The sequence below is a fragment of the Temnothorax longispinosus genome, chromosome 1 (assembly GCF_030848805.1).
Source record: "Temnothorax longispinosus isolate EJ_2023e chromosome 1, Tlon_JGU_v1, whole genome shotgun sequence".
In the NCBI taxonomy this organism is placed as follows: domain Eukaryota; kingdom Metazoa; phylum Arthropoda; class Insecta; order Hymenoptera; family Formicidae; genus Temnothorax; species Temnothorax longispinosus.
Genome location: NC_092358.1, coordinates 27,370,390 through 27,387,101, shown reverse-complemented (window position 1 = coordinate 27,387,101; position 16,712 = coordinate 27,370,390). Strand labels below are relative to the sequence as shown.

General features: G+C 41.8%; 2 protein-coding genes across 2 annotated transcripts; one reads left to right on the top strand and one right to left on the bottom strand.

Annotated features, from left to right (window-relative positions):
• Nucleotides 1-4,194: 4,194 nt before the first annotated feature.
• On the top strand, nucleotides 4,195-6,347 carry LOC139814713 (uncharacterized). Its single transcript, XM_071781210.1, has 2 exons — nucleotides 4,195-4,787; nucleotides 5,102-6,347. The coding sequence occupies exons 1-2, from the start codon at nucleotides 4,195-4,197 to the stop codon at nucleotides 6,345-6,347; spliced, it is 1,839 nt and encodes a 612-aa protein (XP_071637311.1).
• Nucleotides 6,348-10,700: 4,353 nt separating this feature from the next.
• Ath (ATP-dependent RNA helicase DHX33) lies at nucleotides 10,701-16,575 on the bottom strand. The gene is made up of 8 exons (XM_071793922.1): nucleotides 16,013-16,575; nucleotides 14,685-15,009; nucleotides 14,004-14,296; nucleotides 13,481-13,713; nucleotides 12,813-13,163; nucleotides 12,289-12,487; nucleotides 11,782-12,058; nucleotides 10,701-11,206 (listed from the first exon to the last, which is right to left on the bottom strand). The coding sequence occupies exons 1-8, from the start codon at nucleotides 16,234-16,236 to the stop codon at nucleotides 11,030-11,032; spliced, it is 2,079 nt and encodes a 692-aa protein (XP_071650023.1). The 5' UTR covers nucleotides 16,237-16,575; the 3' UTR covers nucleotides 10,701-11,029.
• Nucleotides 16,576-16,712: the final 137 nt, after the last annotated feature.

Here is a 16,712-nt window from a genome sequence, read left to right as displayed (position 1 = left end):
ACCCCATCAACTAAATTTAATCAGCCAATCTTTCTAAACAAATACCGAAACCATTCGTACTCTATATTTTTAATTACTTATTGTTAAAAAATAAAATATACTCTACCGCTCAACTATCTTTTGTTGTCGCAATTTTAAATTTATTTATAATACAGATTTTAAAATAGTATTCCTTAATATAAAAAAAAATCTACTTGGACTTCTAAGTTAATAATGTCGTGACTACGATCGTGAAGGCAACAAACTTCGTTAATCCCTCATTTAGATGCGGAAATCGAAATGGGAATCGGCGGTAGCAACTCCAAAAAAATTCAGAAGTGTTTTCAGTTCTTTTTTTATTTGACGTTTTTTTTTCGCTCGTCGCTCATATCGTCTACGAAGCTTTCATTAGCGTCCGATTTTGTCAGGATTTTCGAGCGCTGTCAGAAAATGCCGATACGGCGGCGAGGCGCGGCGCGAGAGAGATTTCATTATCAGAGGTATCTTGCGCACTCCAGTTTATCAAATGCCATATACCCTGGAATCCGTTTCGCTTTTAGTGACGGCCCTCAAATATCGCTATGTCAGATTTTCTTCGACAGATACGATCGAAAATCCAATCTCGTTCCCTTACCCCCCCCCCTCCTTCTCCTCGATATTTGTAATCCAACGCGTTTCTCTAATCGCGAGCTCCCGGGCACAATGGCATAATGGCAAATTGAGGCAAATGCGATCGACGATACGAAAGTACCGAGCAAGAAAGCAGCTTAGCGCGACTTCGCTGATGTAACATCGTTTTTTACTCCCTTCCTGGATGTTGCTTCTCGGATCTCTGCTTGTCATTTAGTTAAAACTTAAGAGCTGATTTATGTACCTCCTTTGTAACACGGTGAAGAATCTAAAAACTTTAATCTTAATACTCGACTGCTGAAAGTTGCCACGGGCTACCTACCAACAACACGTTTAGGGTCGAAAAACTTTCAGGCGATTTTGCTTTGTTTACTTTTATGCAGAGTATGCAAATAATAATTACGTATTATATGAGGATAAATATAAAAATTAAACATTTTGCATCCCACAAGCTGTCTTTTTAAATATTCTGAACAACGTGCACGTTCAGAAAAGTCGAACGGATCAAAATCGGATTGATTCTAATACGCGTAATAAGGCGGTTAACAAGGCATCATATAAAAAACGAAAACTCCTCAATTATCGTTCTCGTGACGCTCATCCCGGTAGCGGGGAAAAAATCGCTCGCTAACTGGGGAGAAAAAAAATGACTCGGTCGTCGCGAAAAGCCGGGTGCTCCAATTATTCCATTCTCGTCTCGTGGAAGTGCGATTGACATTCCAGAAGAGCACCCTGAACCACCGCTATCAACACCACCGCCGCCGCCGCCGCCCATATCCGTGCACCACTCCAGCGTGAATTGCCGGTCAGACTTACCCTGGACGAGTGGGTGTCGATGTAACTGTCGAGCGCAAGACAAAGTGGAGTGCTACGGAGGTAGGCAGGCAGTAAACGGGACAGAAAGGACGACGAGCAGAGAAAGAGGGGAGCGGAGAGAGAGAGAGAAGACGACCAAGAAAGAGGAACGGGAAGGTAGACGGCGAAATGCTGGAGAGAAGGCAGCTATCGCTTTCTCGTCGTGTTTCGAGGGGTTAAGGGGATCTAGGATCTCCCGGGCGGCAGAGAGTGCGGTTACGTGGATCATCCATGCGCTCAGCACTGCTTTTTTATCCCTCCTCCTTCGCCGGATTTTCTGTTACGTACGTACAGCGGAAAACTGGGCCGGAGAAAAACAACCAAGCGACGAGGATAAGTGGGAAAAGGCGCGGCGAAAAGGAGCAAAAAGGAGACGCGGGATGAGAAATGTGTAATTTAACCCCTTCGCGCACTCACGGACGAGTTATCGCGCGCGCGGCCCGGCCTCCGCTTTAAATTTATGAAGTTTTATAAATCTCTGCTTTTTTTTATTAGTAAATATACTGCGAGATAATTCTGTTCCTCTTTTTTTTTTGTAGCAAAAGACCTTCTGAATCGTTCTAGTTTCTCTATATGATCGCGTACATGTAGAAACACAATGATAAAATTTCACAACGAGGATGATGAATAAAATAATGTAGTTAAATAAGAATATAAGATAATGTGTTGCCTGCACTCTTTGAGATTCAAAGACTTTAATTCATTCATTGTTGAGTTGTAAAAGGCGGGGTTCACGGTATCATAAATCCTGAAGAAGAGAGAAAAGAAGCGTGGCTGCAAAATTGCTTTCGCTGTTAATTAGCGACAGACGTACGAATGCCCTTATTTCACGGCGAATAAAACAACAAACGGGCAAATAAAACGGTGAACGGCTGGCAGATAAAGATCCGGTAATTCGTTAATTGGTTACTTGGGCAAGTGTAGCTGAACCAAAGGATTACTCAGCTCCATTAAAGCACACGCAATGATCCGGTCTTAAAGTATAACCGTAGGCTGCTTTTCATCGCCCGTTTTATTTCTTCCAAACACACCAAAGTACAGCCGGAATTATATCTGCATTAAACAAATCCCTACAATGTTCACGAACACATATATGTTTGATCTTCTTATATTAATTTCGCAAACTGTGTCGCTGTTATTTTTTATTTATTGACAAAAATGCATAATATAAAATGAGAGAAATATTCTCTGTAAATATGAAACAATTATTCTCTTGTTTCTACTTTTCTGCTAGTAATATATTTTCTTTAAAAAGATCGGCAATTATTTATTCTTAATACGACGGACCGTGTTGCCGCAACCGGTCTTCCACAACACGTTTCGTAAATATCTCGGGGGGGCAAAGTTTACAAAGTTCCCAGCTTATTCTCGCTTAAACTCTTTCAATTAAACCGCGATAATTGTCGCCGCGTACACGGCGTAATATCTCTTTTTATTGCTCCTCCCGCCCGAGTGCGTGTTCGCTGACAATACACGTTCTACCGTTCCTTATTTCCGCTTTCCCAAGACGATAGGAAAGATATGACGCCTTCAATTTTTTTTCGCGAACGCACGTCAGTTCGCATCTCCTCCAGCAAACGACTCTTGTAAATCGCTCCCGCTGTCAGGTAATCCCACAGAATTCCACTCGAAACGAACCACGTAGAGATTATTCGAGGAATAATGTTAGGAATGTAACCTACTCCTCGCCGTCATTCTTGTTTCTACCGCGAGGTGATTGGTACCGTTAGCTCCGCAGGTGTAACTACCTGCATCGGCTGCATCGACGGGGAGAGAAAAACAACCAAAAAACGAAGGAAGACATACGAAAGGGACGAAGGGGAGAGCGAGCGGGGCACGGATTCTACGAGGCGAGTTATGCATTTTACGCACTTTCGGCGCCAGCGTTAATTGTGACGGCGGATATAATGGAGTCCTTATCGTAAAAGTCAGTCAGTCTGCCGCTTCGTGTTACCAGGAGAAAATCTTCCTCCATCCTGGATAAACATTCGGGAGCCCTTTTTTTCACGAGCGCGATTCAACGAATCCGATTACAGCAATTATTTTTTTTTTTTATTTTGTTTCATAAATTCGCGCGCGCGCGTTTACTCGTTATACAACCGGCGCGATCATATATCCGAGCGTATTTTTTTCCCCGATCGCCCTCGCTCGTTATCGCCGATAACTTTGAATATCGCTTCATGGTGCCGTGGCAGGGGAACGCGTCCTCAGTTCGAGATACCAGTGAGCATCAGTGATGACAGTTTAATACGAGACACGCACCAGATACTTTTACATTCCTTTTAATCCTGCAAAAGACCGATTTCCCGCGTTCCCGCTTTCATTTATTCACAGAGCTTTCATCTTTATGTAAGTAATAATCATATTTTTGCAAACTTTTTATAAATGTTTAAACGAATGTAAAAAAGACCGAATTTTTTTTTTTAGCAATTTAACATGAATTCGTGCGACGTCGTGTTCAAAGCTAATTTAAACTTTACGAATCGCGGAACGTTAATTCCCGCCCTCCTGTCAGCCCGAATATTTCAATTTTTACTTTTCCCCCCGCGTAAAAGAGAGAGACGGGAACGATTTTTCCAAATAAATCGCCAACTCTCCAGGCTGCCTCAGAGATATGAGGCGTGCCGATCTTTCCGCTCTGACAGGATTCAACCGATTTATGCGCACGTCCGAAAAGATGATCGTTCGTATCCATTTCTGTCCTCTCCAGGAACACGGTGACGCGAATCGATGTCGCCCACGATTCCGATACTTTCCGCTCTGCTGCTCTCGTTGATATCAGGATCAGCGGAGGGCGGACAGAGGACGGGTTTCGATCTGTCGTTGCGACAAACTCTTGGATATTGGTGGAAAATGTACAAGGCATACAAAGACGAGATGGCTCTCGGTTATTGCTGGGCGGAGTATTTGTTCAAGAATCTCCAACCAAACGGCGGATTGCAGACGAATGTATCCGTGCCGTCGTCCGCCGCGACGTGGAATGATTCCGACACGATCGTCGGGACGACGAAAAGCCAGGAGGGTCTATTTCCGCAAAACGTAACGGTCAAAAATGCGGTGACGCCGTTCGGAGAGACGCAGGAAGGACAACATCCACGAGAGCAACGGTTGCAATCTACTACTTCCAAGTCCATAAACGATCCTGACGAACATCGAGTGAAACGAGTCGCTTCGCGATCGAAGACAATTCAAAGGCGAAAGAGATGGACGATGAATAAAATCGGGCGAGTTTCACGAGCTGTATCGAGTAATTATACGGAACGGAATAATGAAATTGATGAAAAGGAAAGAATTGCGTCGACGGTGGATTACGCGAAGAAGAGGTAAAAATATCTCTTTCGTAAATAAAATTCTTGTTAATATTTTCCAGTATTATGTAGCTCACCGCGGTAAAGATTAATTTTAAAAGTTTTTTGCAAGCTTCCCTTTACAGCACGCAATCCACAAATCATACGTTTCTCTAAATAATTCTGGTAGCGTGAGCGCAAGGAAAACTTACGTTTAATATTTTTCGCCGCTATGCGCTCCGTCGTATAAATTTTACCTTTCGCCCCCCAGACGTTAAGCCGAAGATGTGATATTACCGCGTTAGTTCGATCCTTTTAGCCGCAAAATGACACACGTGCAAAAATTTTAGACAGCGAACGCTCTCGATTGTGATGGCGGAACTTTGGCGGGAGGTTCTAGGAGAGGACGGTCACGAGTCTTCATCCCGCGGGACCGGTTCGCACGCCGTTAATCCGACGCCTAATTCCAGGTACGATGACAAAGTCGATTTCGGATCGACGGATCTTGGGGAGGAGGATTCGCGTCGTAAAGTTTTACGTCCGCTGACGAGCCATCGTGACTCCATCGCTGAGGACGCTCTCGCGTCGCGTTCATTTTCACTCAAAGTTATCCGTGGAGTTATCCAGCGGTTTCCCTTTCGATCGTCCTCGTCGTCGCAAAAAAGAAATTTGAGAGTAGACGAGATGCTATCTGATCCCTGGGCGCCGCGGGAAGATCACGAAATCGAGGACGATCCCGCAGGACCCCGAGACCCTTTGAACAACGACGGAAGTTCCTCGACGCCGTCGCGCTCGCAGTTCCGCCGAGTAAACGCGAGCGCCGAGCATCCTCGTACGAGTGTCGTAAAGTTGATGGATTTCGAGGGAAATTCATCGCGCAATCCGACGATAAATTCGAAAACGTCCCGTCGGAAGCCCGAGGAATTATCTCGCGATTCGCTTTTATCGCCTCACGGCGGAAGAGCCATTGCCGAGCGATCGTTTCTCGAATCTCCAGGAAGTGGAGGAAAGGCTGTTAAAAGGAACGCATTCATGCAATTCAAAACGGTCAGCGGAAGCGACACGAAGAAGCGAGACTCTCAGCGACCGAGGGAAGAGGAGAGCTCGAGGGACGGAAGGGACGTTTCGACGGCAATACATCCGTCCTTTTTGTCGGAATTCAGACGATCGCGCCGACAAGCGCTTCACGAAAATCATAGCTTTCTCCCCGATCCGACAATCCCGCGGAAATCGAGACAGGACAACGACCTCGTTCGAACCGCGAGGAGCGTACCTTCGTTATCTAACGATAGACGATTTATCGGAGATTACGAGGGCTCGACAAACCAGTCGGCTCAACACTCAAAGCTAATCGCCTTGCGAACTTCTCGAAATTCAAATGAATTATCTCTTGCCGAGAAACCTACTATGCGTACGTTTATTATCGCTGCTTTCAGGACTTTGGTACTGTTCATTGAAGTGGGCCGACTGATCATGGATGCCGTGCAAGCAAATACGATTCTTCTCTGCACAAAGGAATACATATGGAAGAAATTTATTAAATGGATAGAAGCGGAAGCAGAACACTCTTTGACAAATTTTATGGATGCTATCTAAATCTCAATCAGTGAACAGTACTGTGAATCAGTGAATAGTCACTGATATCAGTGTAAAGTATGCCACTGATTCATGTAAAGTGGCATACTTTACATTGATATCAGTGACTATTCACTGATTCAGATTTAGAGTGTGTAAAATTAGATTAAAAAAACCCGAAAAATTTCAAGCTATTCCTTTTCAAATCTTCGAGTACTCGACTCATTTTAAACAATAAAGAGATCTTTTGATGATTCTATAAAGAGAAAAATCCACGATGTTGTAGTGTAATGTTGATGTGAAAAATGTTTATCTCTGCGAAGTAGGACTGTTTCGTCTGACGATTTGCTTATTGAAATATTTTGGCTCATCGCCTACGAAATTTTTATTATTTGTATATTGAGTTAATAAAGTTTTGTACCGCAATGAAATTTTTTATATTTACATTTTTTGCGTGAGTTAAAACGTTAGCATGGCAATAAACAGTTTTTATCCAAAGTATAAAATTTCCAATAATTTAATTTGCGTATTTCGAATATTTGTTCATCCTCGCACACACGTATAAATTTGTATATCCTTTATTGATATAAAGAAATTAAATTATTGGAAATTTTATACTTTGGATAAAAACTGTTTATTGCCATTATTAAAGAGGAACTCTCGATTAGTTTCAGAGCTAATCCGGGAAGACGTTCTACCTCGAAACATTTTTACACGAAACTCTTTAATCTACAATGATACATTATTTATCTCGCGTGCGGATTCTGCGATACATCCTGCATTATCCTAATGACACACCTGTGACACCGCGGACGCTAATTACTTTCCGGAATCGTAATTAAGAAGGTCGAGTGATCCCCAGAAACAGATGTCCCCTGTTGACGGAGGCCCATCACGAATGAATTTTTGATGCCACCTGTTGCTATCGTTGTCTTTCTCCGCTCAAAGTCCTCTCCTCTCTTCGTGATCGTGCCGCGGCTAATACAACGAATATTATGTCAGTTATGTTGTAACAGCGATGTGATCGACAACGAGGTCAAAGTGCCGCGAATGAGGCTTCCAGGAGCGAAAAGCTACATCAAATACGTCCGTCACGACAGTAACGAAAAACGAAAACTAGAAATCTGGATTTATTATTATTATTATACGAATGTATCTCTTTCTTGTTTGCAACGTTAATCAAGGCGAATGTGGTATCGGAATTTTTCAATGGAGCTTTGAAAGTAAACAAAGCTATTAATAGATATAAAGAAACGTAAACTCTTAAATTATTCAGATCTCTTCCGATAGTGTTTTCGCAATAGACAGAGTCGCGCTTGCGGAAAGGTTAAAGTACTGTAAACAGGAACGGGGGTAGATCAATCACGAGGTAACTGCGTGGGCGGTCGTAAAGAAAACTGTGTGAAAAGCGTGGATACGGATATAAAGGCACGACAAAATGGGGCCGGTTAATTATGTAGGTGACCGAAATACGCGAGAATCGTGCGTTCTTTCATTCCTTCGAGTTAACGCTCCGGCGGATGTACGGGGATTGGTTGACGGGCGGATGCTTGATTAATAAATGAAAGGGAAAAAAACCGTGACTGGGGTGTGTTTCCGCGGATGAGCTGGACTATCCAACTCGTCACACGTCGCGCTTTGTGACACGCGACGGGTCAGATCATTCATAGAGAAATTCATTATTAAGAAGTCTCTTAAGCATCCTCACAAAGGATCGTCTTTACGTTAAGAAGGAGACTGCTCTGGATTACAAGAACATCAGGCAAAAGAGAGGGGGGAAAGAGAGAAAACTCGACGCTTTCGAAGCCGTCGACGGAAGCCTATTTTCGTCCGTGCGCTTTCAGCGTGCTTATCCAGTATCTCGCGCGATTCTACGTCGCTCTATTCATAACGAGAGTGCCCTATCAACGGGAGTGAATCCCCGAAGAAAGCGCGATACGGCCGCCGAGTCGGCGCGCTCATTAATATTTAATTCTTAATCACGCCGAGCCGTCCGCGAGCCTGCAGTGGCCACCCTCGGCACAAGTGGATAGGGACCCCTCCTAGGGGCCGGGATAACAGAAATAAAAGATTCTCTTCTCTTCCGCGTCCCAGGGGGTTTCTGACGCATCTTGACTTGCAAGAAAAAAAAATGGAACGTCTTTTATATTAATCGCGCGAGAATATCGAAATTACGTAATGTGTTCGGTGTCAAGAAGCTTGTAATTACGCTTGTCTGCGTAAACGTGAATTTAATGAGGATTATATTCGTCTCATAGCGACTACTCGATACAGTTGCCTCTGCCCTCGTGAACTTTCAAATCCTCGCGCAGCGGATCATCCAACGCCAGCAGAAATTATGGATAATTACTTTCATATTGAGAAATCCATAATGGCGTTTTCAGAAACGAAATTAGATATATACGTGGGTTACGGACGGATGAAACGCTCGCAAAGTGCTCTCCAAACTCTCAAGCATTCCAGATTAAAGCCCTCACTTTATTTGTACCCCGGGGGGGCGTACCTACGTAATACCACCGCCGCATTCGTATTACCCAAGTCCGAATTATGAGAATACCAGTGTCGAAACACGGACTCCTCCTCTCCTGTAATCGAATAAATTTTACTCGTCTCCCCCGCCTGCGGAAAGGAAACCGTTGAAGAGCATGGGATATTGAAGATCACCATTACGCAGTAGGGGTTCTGGGACGTTGGAAAGCGCGATAAGGGCTGTGAAATCTCGAGTCGACGAGAAGTCCGTTAGTATCATCATCATCATCATCATCTTGGGCGACATCGCCGAATACCTACGATTTTCCCGTGGAAGTAAGGAAAAGAGGGAGAGAGAGAAGAGAGAAAAGAGAGAGAGAGAGAGAGAGAGAGAGAGAGAGAGAGAGAGAGAGAGAGAGAGAAACAGCTATTTGCGCGTCGTTGCAAGCGGGAAGGATGAGAGACCGAGAAAAGAGATACAATTCGATCCTACCTCGACAAGCGAATATCCTCCACGTCATATAACTAACTCTGTGACGATTTAATCCTATATCGGATCTCCTCTGTATCGGGGATACAGTAACATATCCAGCCGCCGCTAAATCGATCAACCTGAGGATAGCTCCGAGTGGCTGTATACAGAACTATAAATAACACATTCGGAGGACTTGGACACGAGTCATATACGTCAGATGAAAATGACCTTTATCTGAAAAGAGATAATTAGGGTCCTGCAACGTTTTGGAAACTTCTCCGGCGCGCGTGGAATACTTCCCGTACAAATGATAATAATTTAATGTTAAACTGCACAACTGTTTGCGTCATTATTAAAACGACTATTTCGGAAATTTCTTGTTTCCCACATGTGTGCGCACGTAACACTTTCCACACGAATAATGGATATATAATATTAAACGGCAATTGATTGCTTTACTCGTGTGTGTTACAATTAAAACAAAATATAACAATAAAGCCCACGTATCTTCAGGAAACTTGTCAAATTGTAATATTTAATTTGCGCCTGGTATTTACGAAAACATTAGAATGCATTTTCATGCATTTACATTTCATTACGCAGAAGCAATTTAACATTTATAATAAGTAAGACTCATTCTGCTAACATTGCCAGGATACGCAATAAAATAACGAGGTAGTTGGAAGTTGCGGAATGTATGAGCATTAAAATTTTAGTTTGACGGAAAATCCGTGGCTGCGAGACGTCGAGCCGCACTTTCTTCCTCCTCGACTCGCTCGAGGCGATTAGCCCGAGCAAATTCAATACTCTCTCCCGCTCAGGCCATAATTATCCGATATGCAGAACAGAGCGCGTTAAGTGCCGGGTAAGTACGCAGCTATGAGCGTAACATGCCCTCGTAACATCCGCGGCCAAATTTACTTGCTATTTTGCCGCGCGAAACTTCATTTCGTGGTTAAATCGTTTCGTGGTACTTACTATCAACGAGCATTAACCGCGCGGGCTCTGGTTAAGTCCCCTGAAATCTCCAGATGAAAATACTCCGCCGGATTTCTTCCGTGGCGACCCCGTAGACCGTAAAATTGACCAAACTTGCCAGCCAAGTCGCCGATGCGCGATTCGTTCAATTTACCATAACGGCCATAAATGTTTAACTAAACTCGTTCGGCTCCTGCTTTGCGAGAACGAACTGTTGTATACAAATAAAAAGTTAAAAAGGATGAAGAAGCAAGGATGAAGATTAAACATTGAGTACGGATTAATCAAATGTCTAATATAAATTGTAAGGAATATTGGATATTGTTACTCAAGGAGTATTTGTCATTGAATTGGAAAAATGGAGCTGGTAAATATATTTGAGTGAGGATATGCGTGAAGGCGCATGTAGAGGGAGTCGCGATCCAATATGCAAAACGCAATGTACTCGATGATTAAAATTTATATTAACTAAATTTAATAACAGCTTAAAGTGTACAAGTAGTAGAAAAAATGGTTTCTCTTGATCATATATCTACAACAAAATTGTACCCATATGAAAGAGGGCCAAGTGGCGCAATTGATACCGCTGAATAAGTGTACGGGTAAAGAACACGACACATTAATCTTTCTTACAATTATACCGTTTCTCTATTACTTATCGATTTCATTATTCGAAAAAAAAATCATTGCGTCTCCTCCGTTACTCAGTGGCCTCAATTGTTCCACCTCACGTCAACAAAAATAAGCTCTGTATAAATACGTCGTAGGATAAAAAATTGCGTCAGTCGCGTTTCCCAGGGCCGATGTTCTTCTGCGTCAACCACGCCGGATCGATGGTAGACAGACCGCGAAGGTAACATCTTCCGGTGGCTACGACCTCCGTGAATAGCAGTAACGGCGGCTTCGTACCGTGCAACGTCGAGGAAGGGTGTATGGTTACCGGCTGTTTCGAGTATACCTATGCCGTACGTGTAATACGATTACTCGAGATTCTCTTCGCTTGTTTGCTGATATAGGAAACTCAAGCAAGGCAGAGATACAAACAACATATATAGGGGAATATCAAGATAAGAATGATGTAAAATTATTTGTGATGTATTCCGCGCATATCTCTCCATGACTGTACCTCTCAAATCCTTATTATTCAAACGACACAAAATAAATATTGTAAATAAAATGAAAGAGAAAAGAATAATCAATCGTTTTAATCTGCTGATTAAAGTTCGCCAAAATGACATAAAGATAAATAATTAAAGTATAAAAGTTTCAAGACATCAGTGTGATTAAAAATACTTGTTTATAAAACTAACATATTGTATTTCGTTAAAAATAATAGTTTAGTCTTAATCAACGAAAATTCCACAATTCATGTAGATCGATGTTTGAAAGATTTTTATAATTACATTTTTACGTACTGTTTCATAATAAAGTTAGCAGGCAAAAGAAATAATATTTTATTTAATACTATGAAATTGACAGTAAGAAGAATATAATAATATCGAAATAATATAGTGAGAGAGCACATTTACTTACCGTGACATACGTCTGGTCCCTCTGCAGCTCGGCGAGATTCTCGTATAATCCCTCGAGGAAAGCTTTTCTGAGTTGCTTCGTATTCGTTCCGCAGCTCGCTTTCTCCAAATTCGCACGTTCCGCCAACGCCGCAAGCTGTTGCCTCACTTCCGACCCATACTCCAGATTTCGGTGGTGCAAGAAGTTATCGTGGCACCACGCCTTCTTCTGCGTAACGTTTTGGTATGCCCGGAACACATTCAATAACGTTACGTGATCCCCCTCAGGCGAAGCAAATCTGAAACCACCCCGATGAGAGTTACTCGGGTAGCTATTAAATAATAACTTACTTAGCCAGTCGCGAACCGTGATGAAAAATGCACTCTATCGTGGATACAGTGCTCTCCGTAATAAAAATGTTCGTAGAGAAATTTGTACGAAGATAAAATTATCTTGATCTCTTTCTACTCATCCTTATACTCAGTGTGTACTTTGAGACGATAAATAGATTGCAAGCAAGAGCCGTACCGTGAGCGTGCATTGTAAGCCTGTTCTCTCTTCGTGGGTGGGTCCATGAAAATCGATTCGCCCGATAATAAAGCGATAACCGTCAGTGCTTCCTCCAGACACCTGTGTTCCACCGACGCGAGGATCACTTTGGTAAATCGAGGGTCTAACGGGAATAGTGACATCGTTCGGCCGAGCGTAGTCAGCTGCGGTGGAGATCCTTTTAAGAGGGATTAAATAAGAATTTATTGTCTTGAAATTCTCCCGTTACTCGCGCGTGATATTATAAAATAAAGACAGTAAACAGCCGCAATTATTTTCTTTCATCGCGTCTGAATCTCAATGTGAAAAAAATCTATCATTCTGTTTAAGTACTAAATAAGGAAACTTTTATTTTAAAAATTGCATAAACAAAAATTAATAAGAAATTTAATAAGCATAATTTAATGAGCACTGTTATATCTAAGTAAAATTCTAATTTTTTTTAAACGAACATATTGAAGGAAATGTTTTAATTTGTAAATAAACAGATTAGCGTTCGTTACCTTTAACTGCGCCCAGCTTTTCTAAACAGCTCACAGCCACGTCTACACCCTCTTTGGGTGGTTTGTCCATGAAATCGAAGGTGGTGATGTCAACGCCGATAGCAAGTAGTTGCAGAGCGACTCCCGCGAGAGAGCACCTTTGAATTTCTGGTATCGGCATGTCCTTCATCTTCTCGAATTCCTCTCGTGTGTAAACTCTATAACATTTGCCCGGTGCTTCGCGAGCGGCCCTACCCGCCCTTTGCCAAGCCTGTGCCTGTGAGACTTTCTCGACCCTTAATACGTCCAACCCCGTCGTTGGATGATGTGTCCTTGCTTTGACGACACCGGTATCGATCACGTGACGAATTCCTATGTTTAACGTCGTTATTAAATTTTCAGATCAGATTTTAAACGATTGTGAATTCGAAAACAGCGAGCGCTGTGTAATTAACGCTGAAATAAGCGCGACGTTGAAAATAACATAATTAATAATATCGTTTATTATCGCGTTGGAAAAACTCCATAAAAAGATTTTAAAAATAAACTTCCTTTACATCTTGTCTTATCTTTATAATTATCTGATGTAAAAAAAACCTTAGCGCTAATAAAAATATTTATTTAGCCCTTTCTATTTTTTATTTAGAAAATTATGTAACGGAAAAGAGATAGTAAAGGTGTATACGCACCGCCAATCGTGACGGACGTCTCGGCGACGTTTGTCGATAGTATTAATTTCCGCATTCCCGGTGCCGAAGGTTTGAAGGCCTCTAACTGTTGGTGAGTGGGCAGTGTCGCGTATAAGGGAAAGACTTTCAGAGGCGGATATTCTTCTTCATCTAGTTGTTTAGCTATATTTCGGGCGGCCACTGCAGCCGCCTCTATTTCTTCTTGGCCGGTCAAAAAGATGAGAATATCCTCACTAGAAAATAAAAAATCAAACGATTACCTACTAGAACATAATTGAAATGTATGGCTATGACAGAACGACCGATTCATGGGTCGATAGGTTTCGGGTTTGACGACCTTCATCTCATGTGTATCTCGGTTTATAAGAGATTGATTTGAGGTCTTTGAAGGAGTATGTGATGAAATTGCAATCAATTTCGAAAACAATAAATTCTTTAACATACTAGAACACAATTTATTCCTATATATACGTCGTAGAACACGCAGTTTATATTCCGTTTTAGAATTTCGTGCTGTTCTTACTTTGGGGGAGTCTCGCGGTGAATTTGAAACGCCGTAGCTAGTGCGGCGAATGCATAATCCTGTTGCGAGGACACCGCGTGAAAAATCCTCAAGGGATGCTGACGGCCCTCCAAGTACAGTGCTGGTGCCTGGAAATACTCCTTGAACTTAGTGGGGTCCATCGTGGCTGACATAATCAAAAGTTTCAAGGGCGGCAGATTCTTCAACTTTCGCAAATTCTGCGCTCGTCTCGTCACCCCGAACAGAACGTCGGTCTGCACGGATCGCTCGTGAGCTTCGTCGAGTATCACCACCTGTTGTAAAGTTATAAAACTCATGCAATAATCGGGTAGGCAGTGAGATAAGTAGCAAAGGGGAATGTTTAGAGAGATTCCTTAGTTTTCAGATTACTGCCGGTTTTAAATATAATAATAACTTAACGGAAAAGCCTTTTACTTTCTGTTAAAATGTTAAAGCATCTAATTTACAAGAACTTAATTTAATTTAAAATAGACTGATTCCAGAACATATTTTGCATAAAATTAATAAATAATATTGTAATAATATCTTTCATTACACGATGCTAGTTTATCATTTAAAATTAATTTCATTTTTTATTATTAATTTCAAACATAGTCTTGCTCCTCCAATGACTGCGTCGTCTAATACAACAATTGTAATAATAATATGACGATAGTATACCGAGTAATCCGACAGGATCTCGTCAGTCATCGCTTCTCGCACCATCATGCCATCCGTCAGATATTTGATCCTTGTTTGCGACGAGGTGCAATCCTCGAAACGGACGCAGTAGCCCACCAATTTTCCTGGTTTCGCCCCTTGTTCCTGGGCGACCCGGCGCGCTACGCTGACCGCCGCTATCCTACGCGGTTGCGTGATGCCGATGCAGCCGGACGACCCGGCGATTCCGGCGTGGAGCAACAGTTGTGGGATCTGCGTGGTTTTACCGCTGCCGGTCTCGCCTATTATGATGAGAGTACTGTGTCGGCGTATCTCGTCTAACAGCCTGAAAATTCACGAGCAAAAAGTTTATATACACTATAAAGAATATATAATATAAAGAGTATATTATATAAAGAACATATAAATAAAGAATATGTAAAGAATATGTGATATTAAATAAGTAATTGCCGCGACTTGATGAAATACCCATTATTTTTAAAGATGATCTTTTATGGCCAAAATGTTTATTCTACATTTTCTACAATATGCATATATAATACGCTAGGCAATTATTATGAATTCTATTTACATATCTGTTATATACAATAATAAATTATATTATTTATTCTACTTGTGTAATATAATATTTGTGTAATACAATATATGAAGCATAATATCTATTTATGTTCGTGTAATGTAATATATGTATATAATATTGTTGTGATATAATATATGTAAAATAGATAAATAATATATCTATTTTACTTACATAACAAAATATTTAATAAATTTTATATTTATTAAAAATTAAGTTGAAAATTTACTATGTATCACTTATATATATGTAATGTATATACATATGTATATGTGATACAATGTATAGCATCAGCTTCTTCTAATAAAAATTAAAAAATATATTTTTTGGATAAAATATATTTTTAGAAATAGATTTTTGAATTAAAATTTATTTATGCGCTTAAAATTATTATTATATACATACATAATTACTTAACACGTATACAGTTTGATTATTATTAAATGATATTATGTTATAAAATAGAAAAAAATAACAATCTAAAAATATGTATTTAAATAAACAAAATAATCATCAGTATTTTCTACCTTAACGACCGCGAGTAAGTGCGGTTGTGACGAAAATTATCCCCGTTAGCTAATTTGCAATCAGCAGCGAGTCTCCATTTTGAAACATCCTGTATATGCACTGATATACACCATGCACCGCGTGCACGACGCCGAACGTCGCGGACGTCACCCCCCCTTTTTCCCTTTAGTCGCGCATAATCGCGTAAAAGATTATACATCACTTAATCACTCGAGAAACTTACCGTTTACGGAGGATATAAACGGGCAATGATTTTCTCCGCCAGCCGATGTTCGTTCGATCGCTGTTCGTCGCGTTCCCGACTCTGCTGTCCTCGCTCGTTTTCTGTACCTTGGCGGAATTTTCGCGGAACACGACGGTGCTAGGCCGCTTCATGGACAACTTGGACGACTTCCCCATCGCGTTGTACTTGGGAATCTTGGGATCCGCGTCGTCGTGGACCCTCATCTCGTCGCGGACCGCACGGAGCGTGCCGATACGTACGTGCGCGTATACGCGTATGTGCCACTTGCGGGCACAGCACAGCCGAGCACGTGGTGCGCGCTACAGCACTACAGCTCACTACAGCTGCATACAGCTGTTCCGTTCCGTGCTCGCTGGTCCGCATACGCCCTCTCGACGTGTGTGCGGAGTGCGCCGCCCGTTCCGGAGTCGGTGCACCGGTTACGCGAAATACCGGAGTTCTTGGAAATTCTTTGCGTACCGGACGTGGACATGGGTGCGTGCGACGCGGACAAAGAACACTTGGCGTTACGTATTTCCGGAGAAGCGAGAAGGTGCCACGGATCCTATGTATGAAAGCTAATATTCCATATAACTGATATTAACGGAGTATAGTAATAAATATTACAATATGTTAGTGTAAAAAACGATAAACTTTTAATTGATTCAATATAAAAAAATACATATTTTACGCAACATAA

What these genes read in the sequence shown, in the direction of transcription:
- Ath (XM_071793922.1), bottom strand. Translation starts at nt 16,236, where the DNA reads ATGAGGGTCCACGACGACGCGGATCCCAAGATTCCCAAGTACAACGCG. An exon ending in AGATCCTGTCGGATTACTCG is followed by an intron (nt 14,297 to 14,684) that starts GTATACTATCGT and finishes ACTTTACAACAG; the next exon opens with GTGGTGATACTCGACGAAGC. An exon ending in GGGACCAGACGTATGTCACG is followed by an intron (nt 11,207 to 11,781) that starts GTAAGTAAATGT and finishes CGTACGGCATAG; the next exon opens with GTATACTCGAAACAGCCGGT.
- LOC139814713 (XM_071781210.1), top strand. Translation starts at nt 4,195, where the DNA reads ATGTCGCCCACGATTCCGATACTTTCCGCTCTGCTGCTCTCGTTGATA. An exon ending in GTGGATTACGCGAAGAAGAG is followed by an intron (nt 4,788 to 5,101) that starts GTAAAAATATCT and finishes CAAAAATTTTAG; the next exon opens with ACAGCGAACGCTCTCGATTG.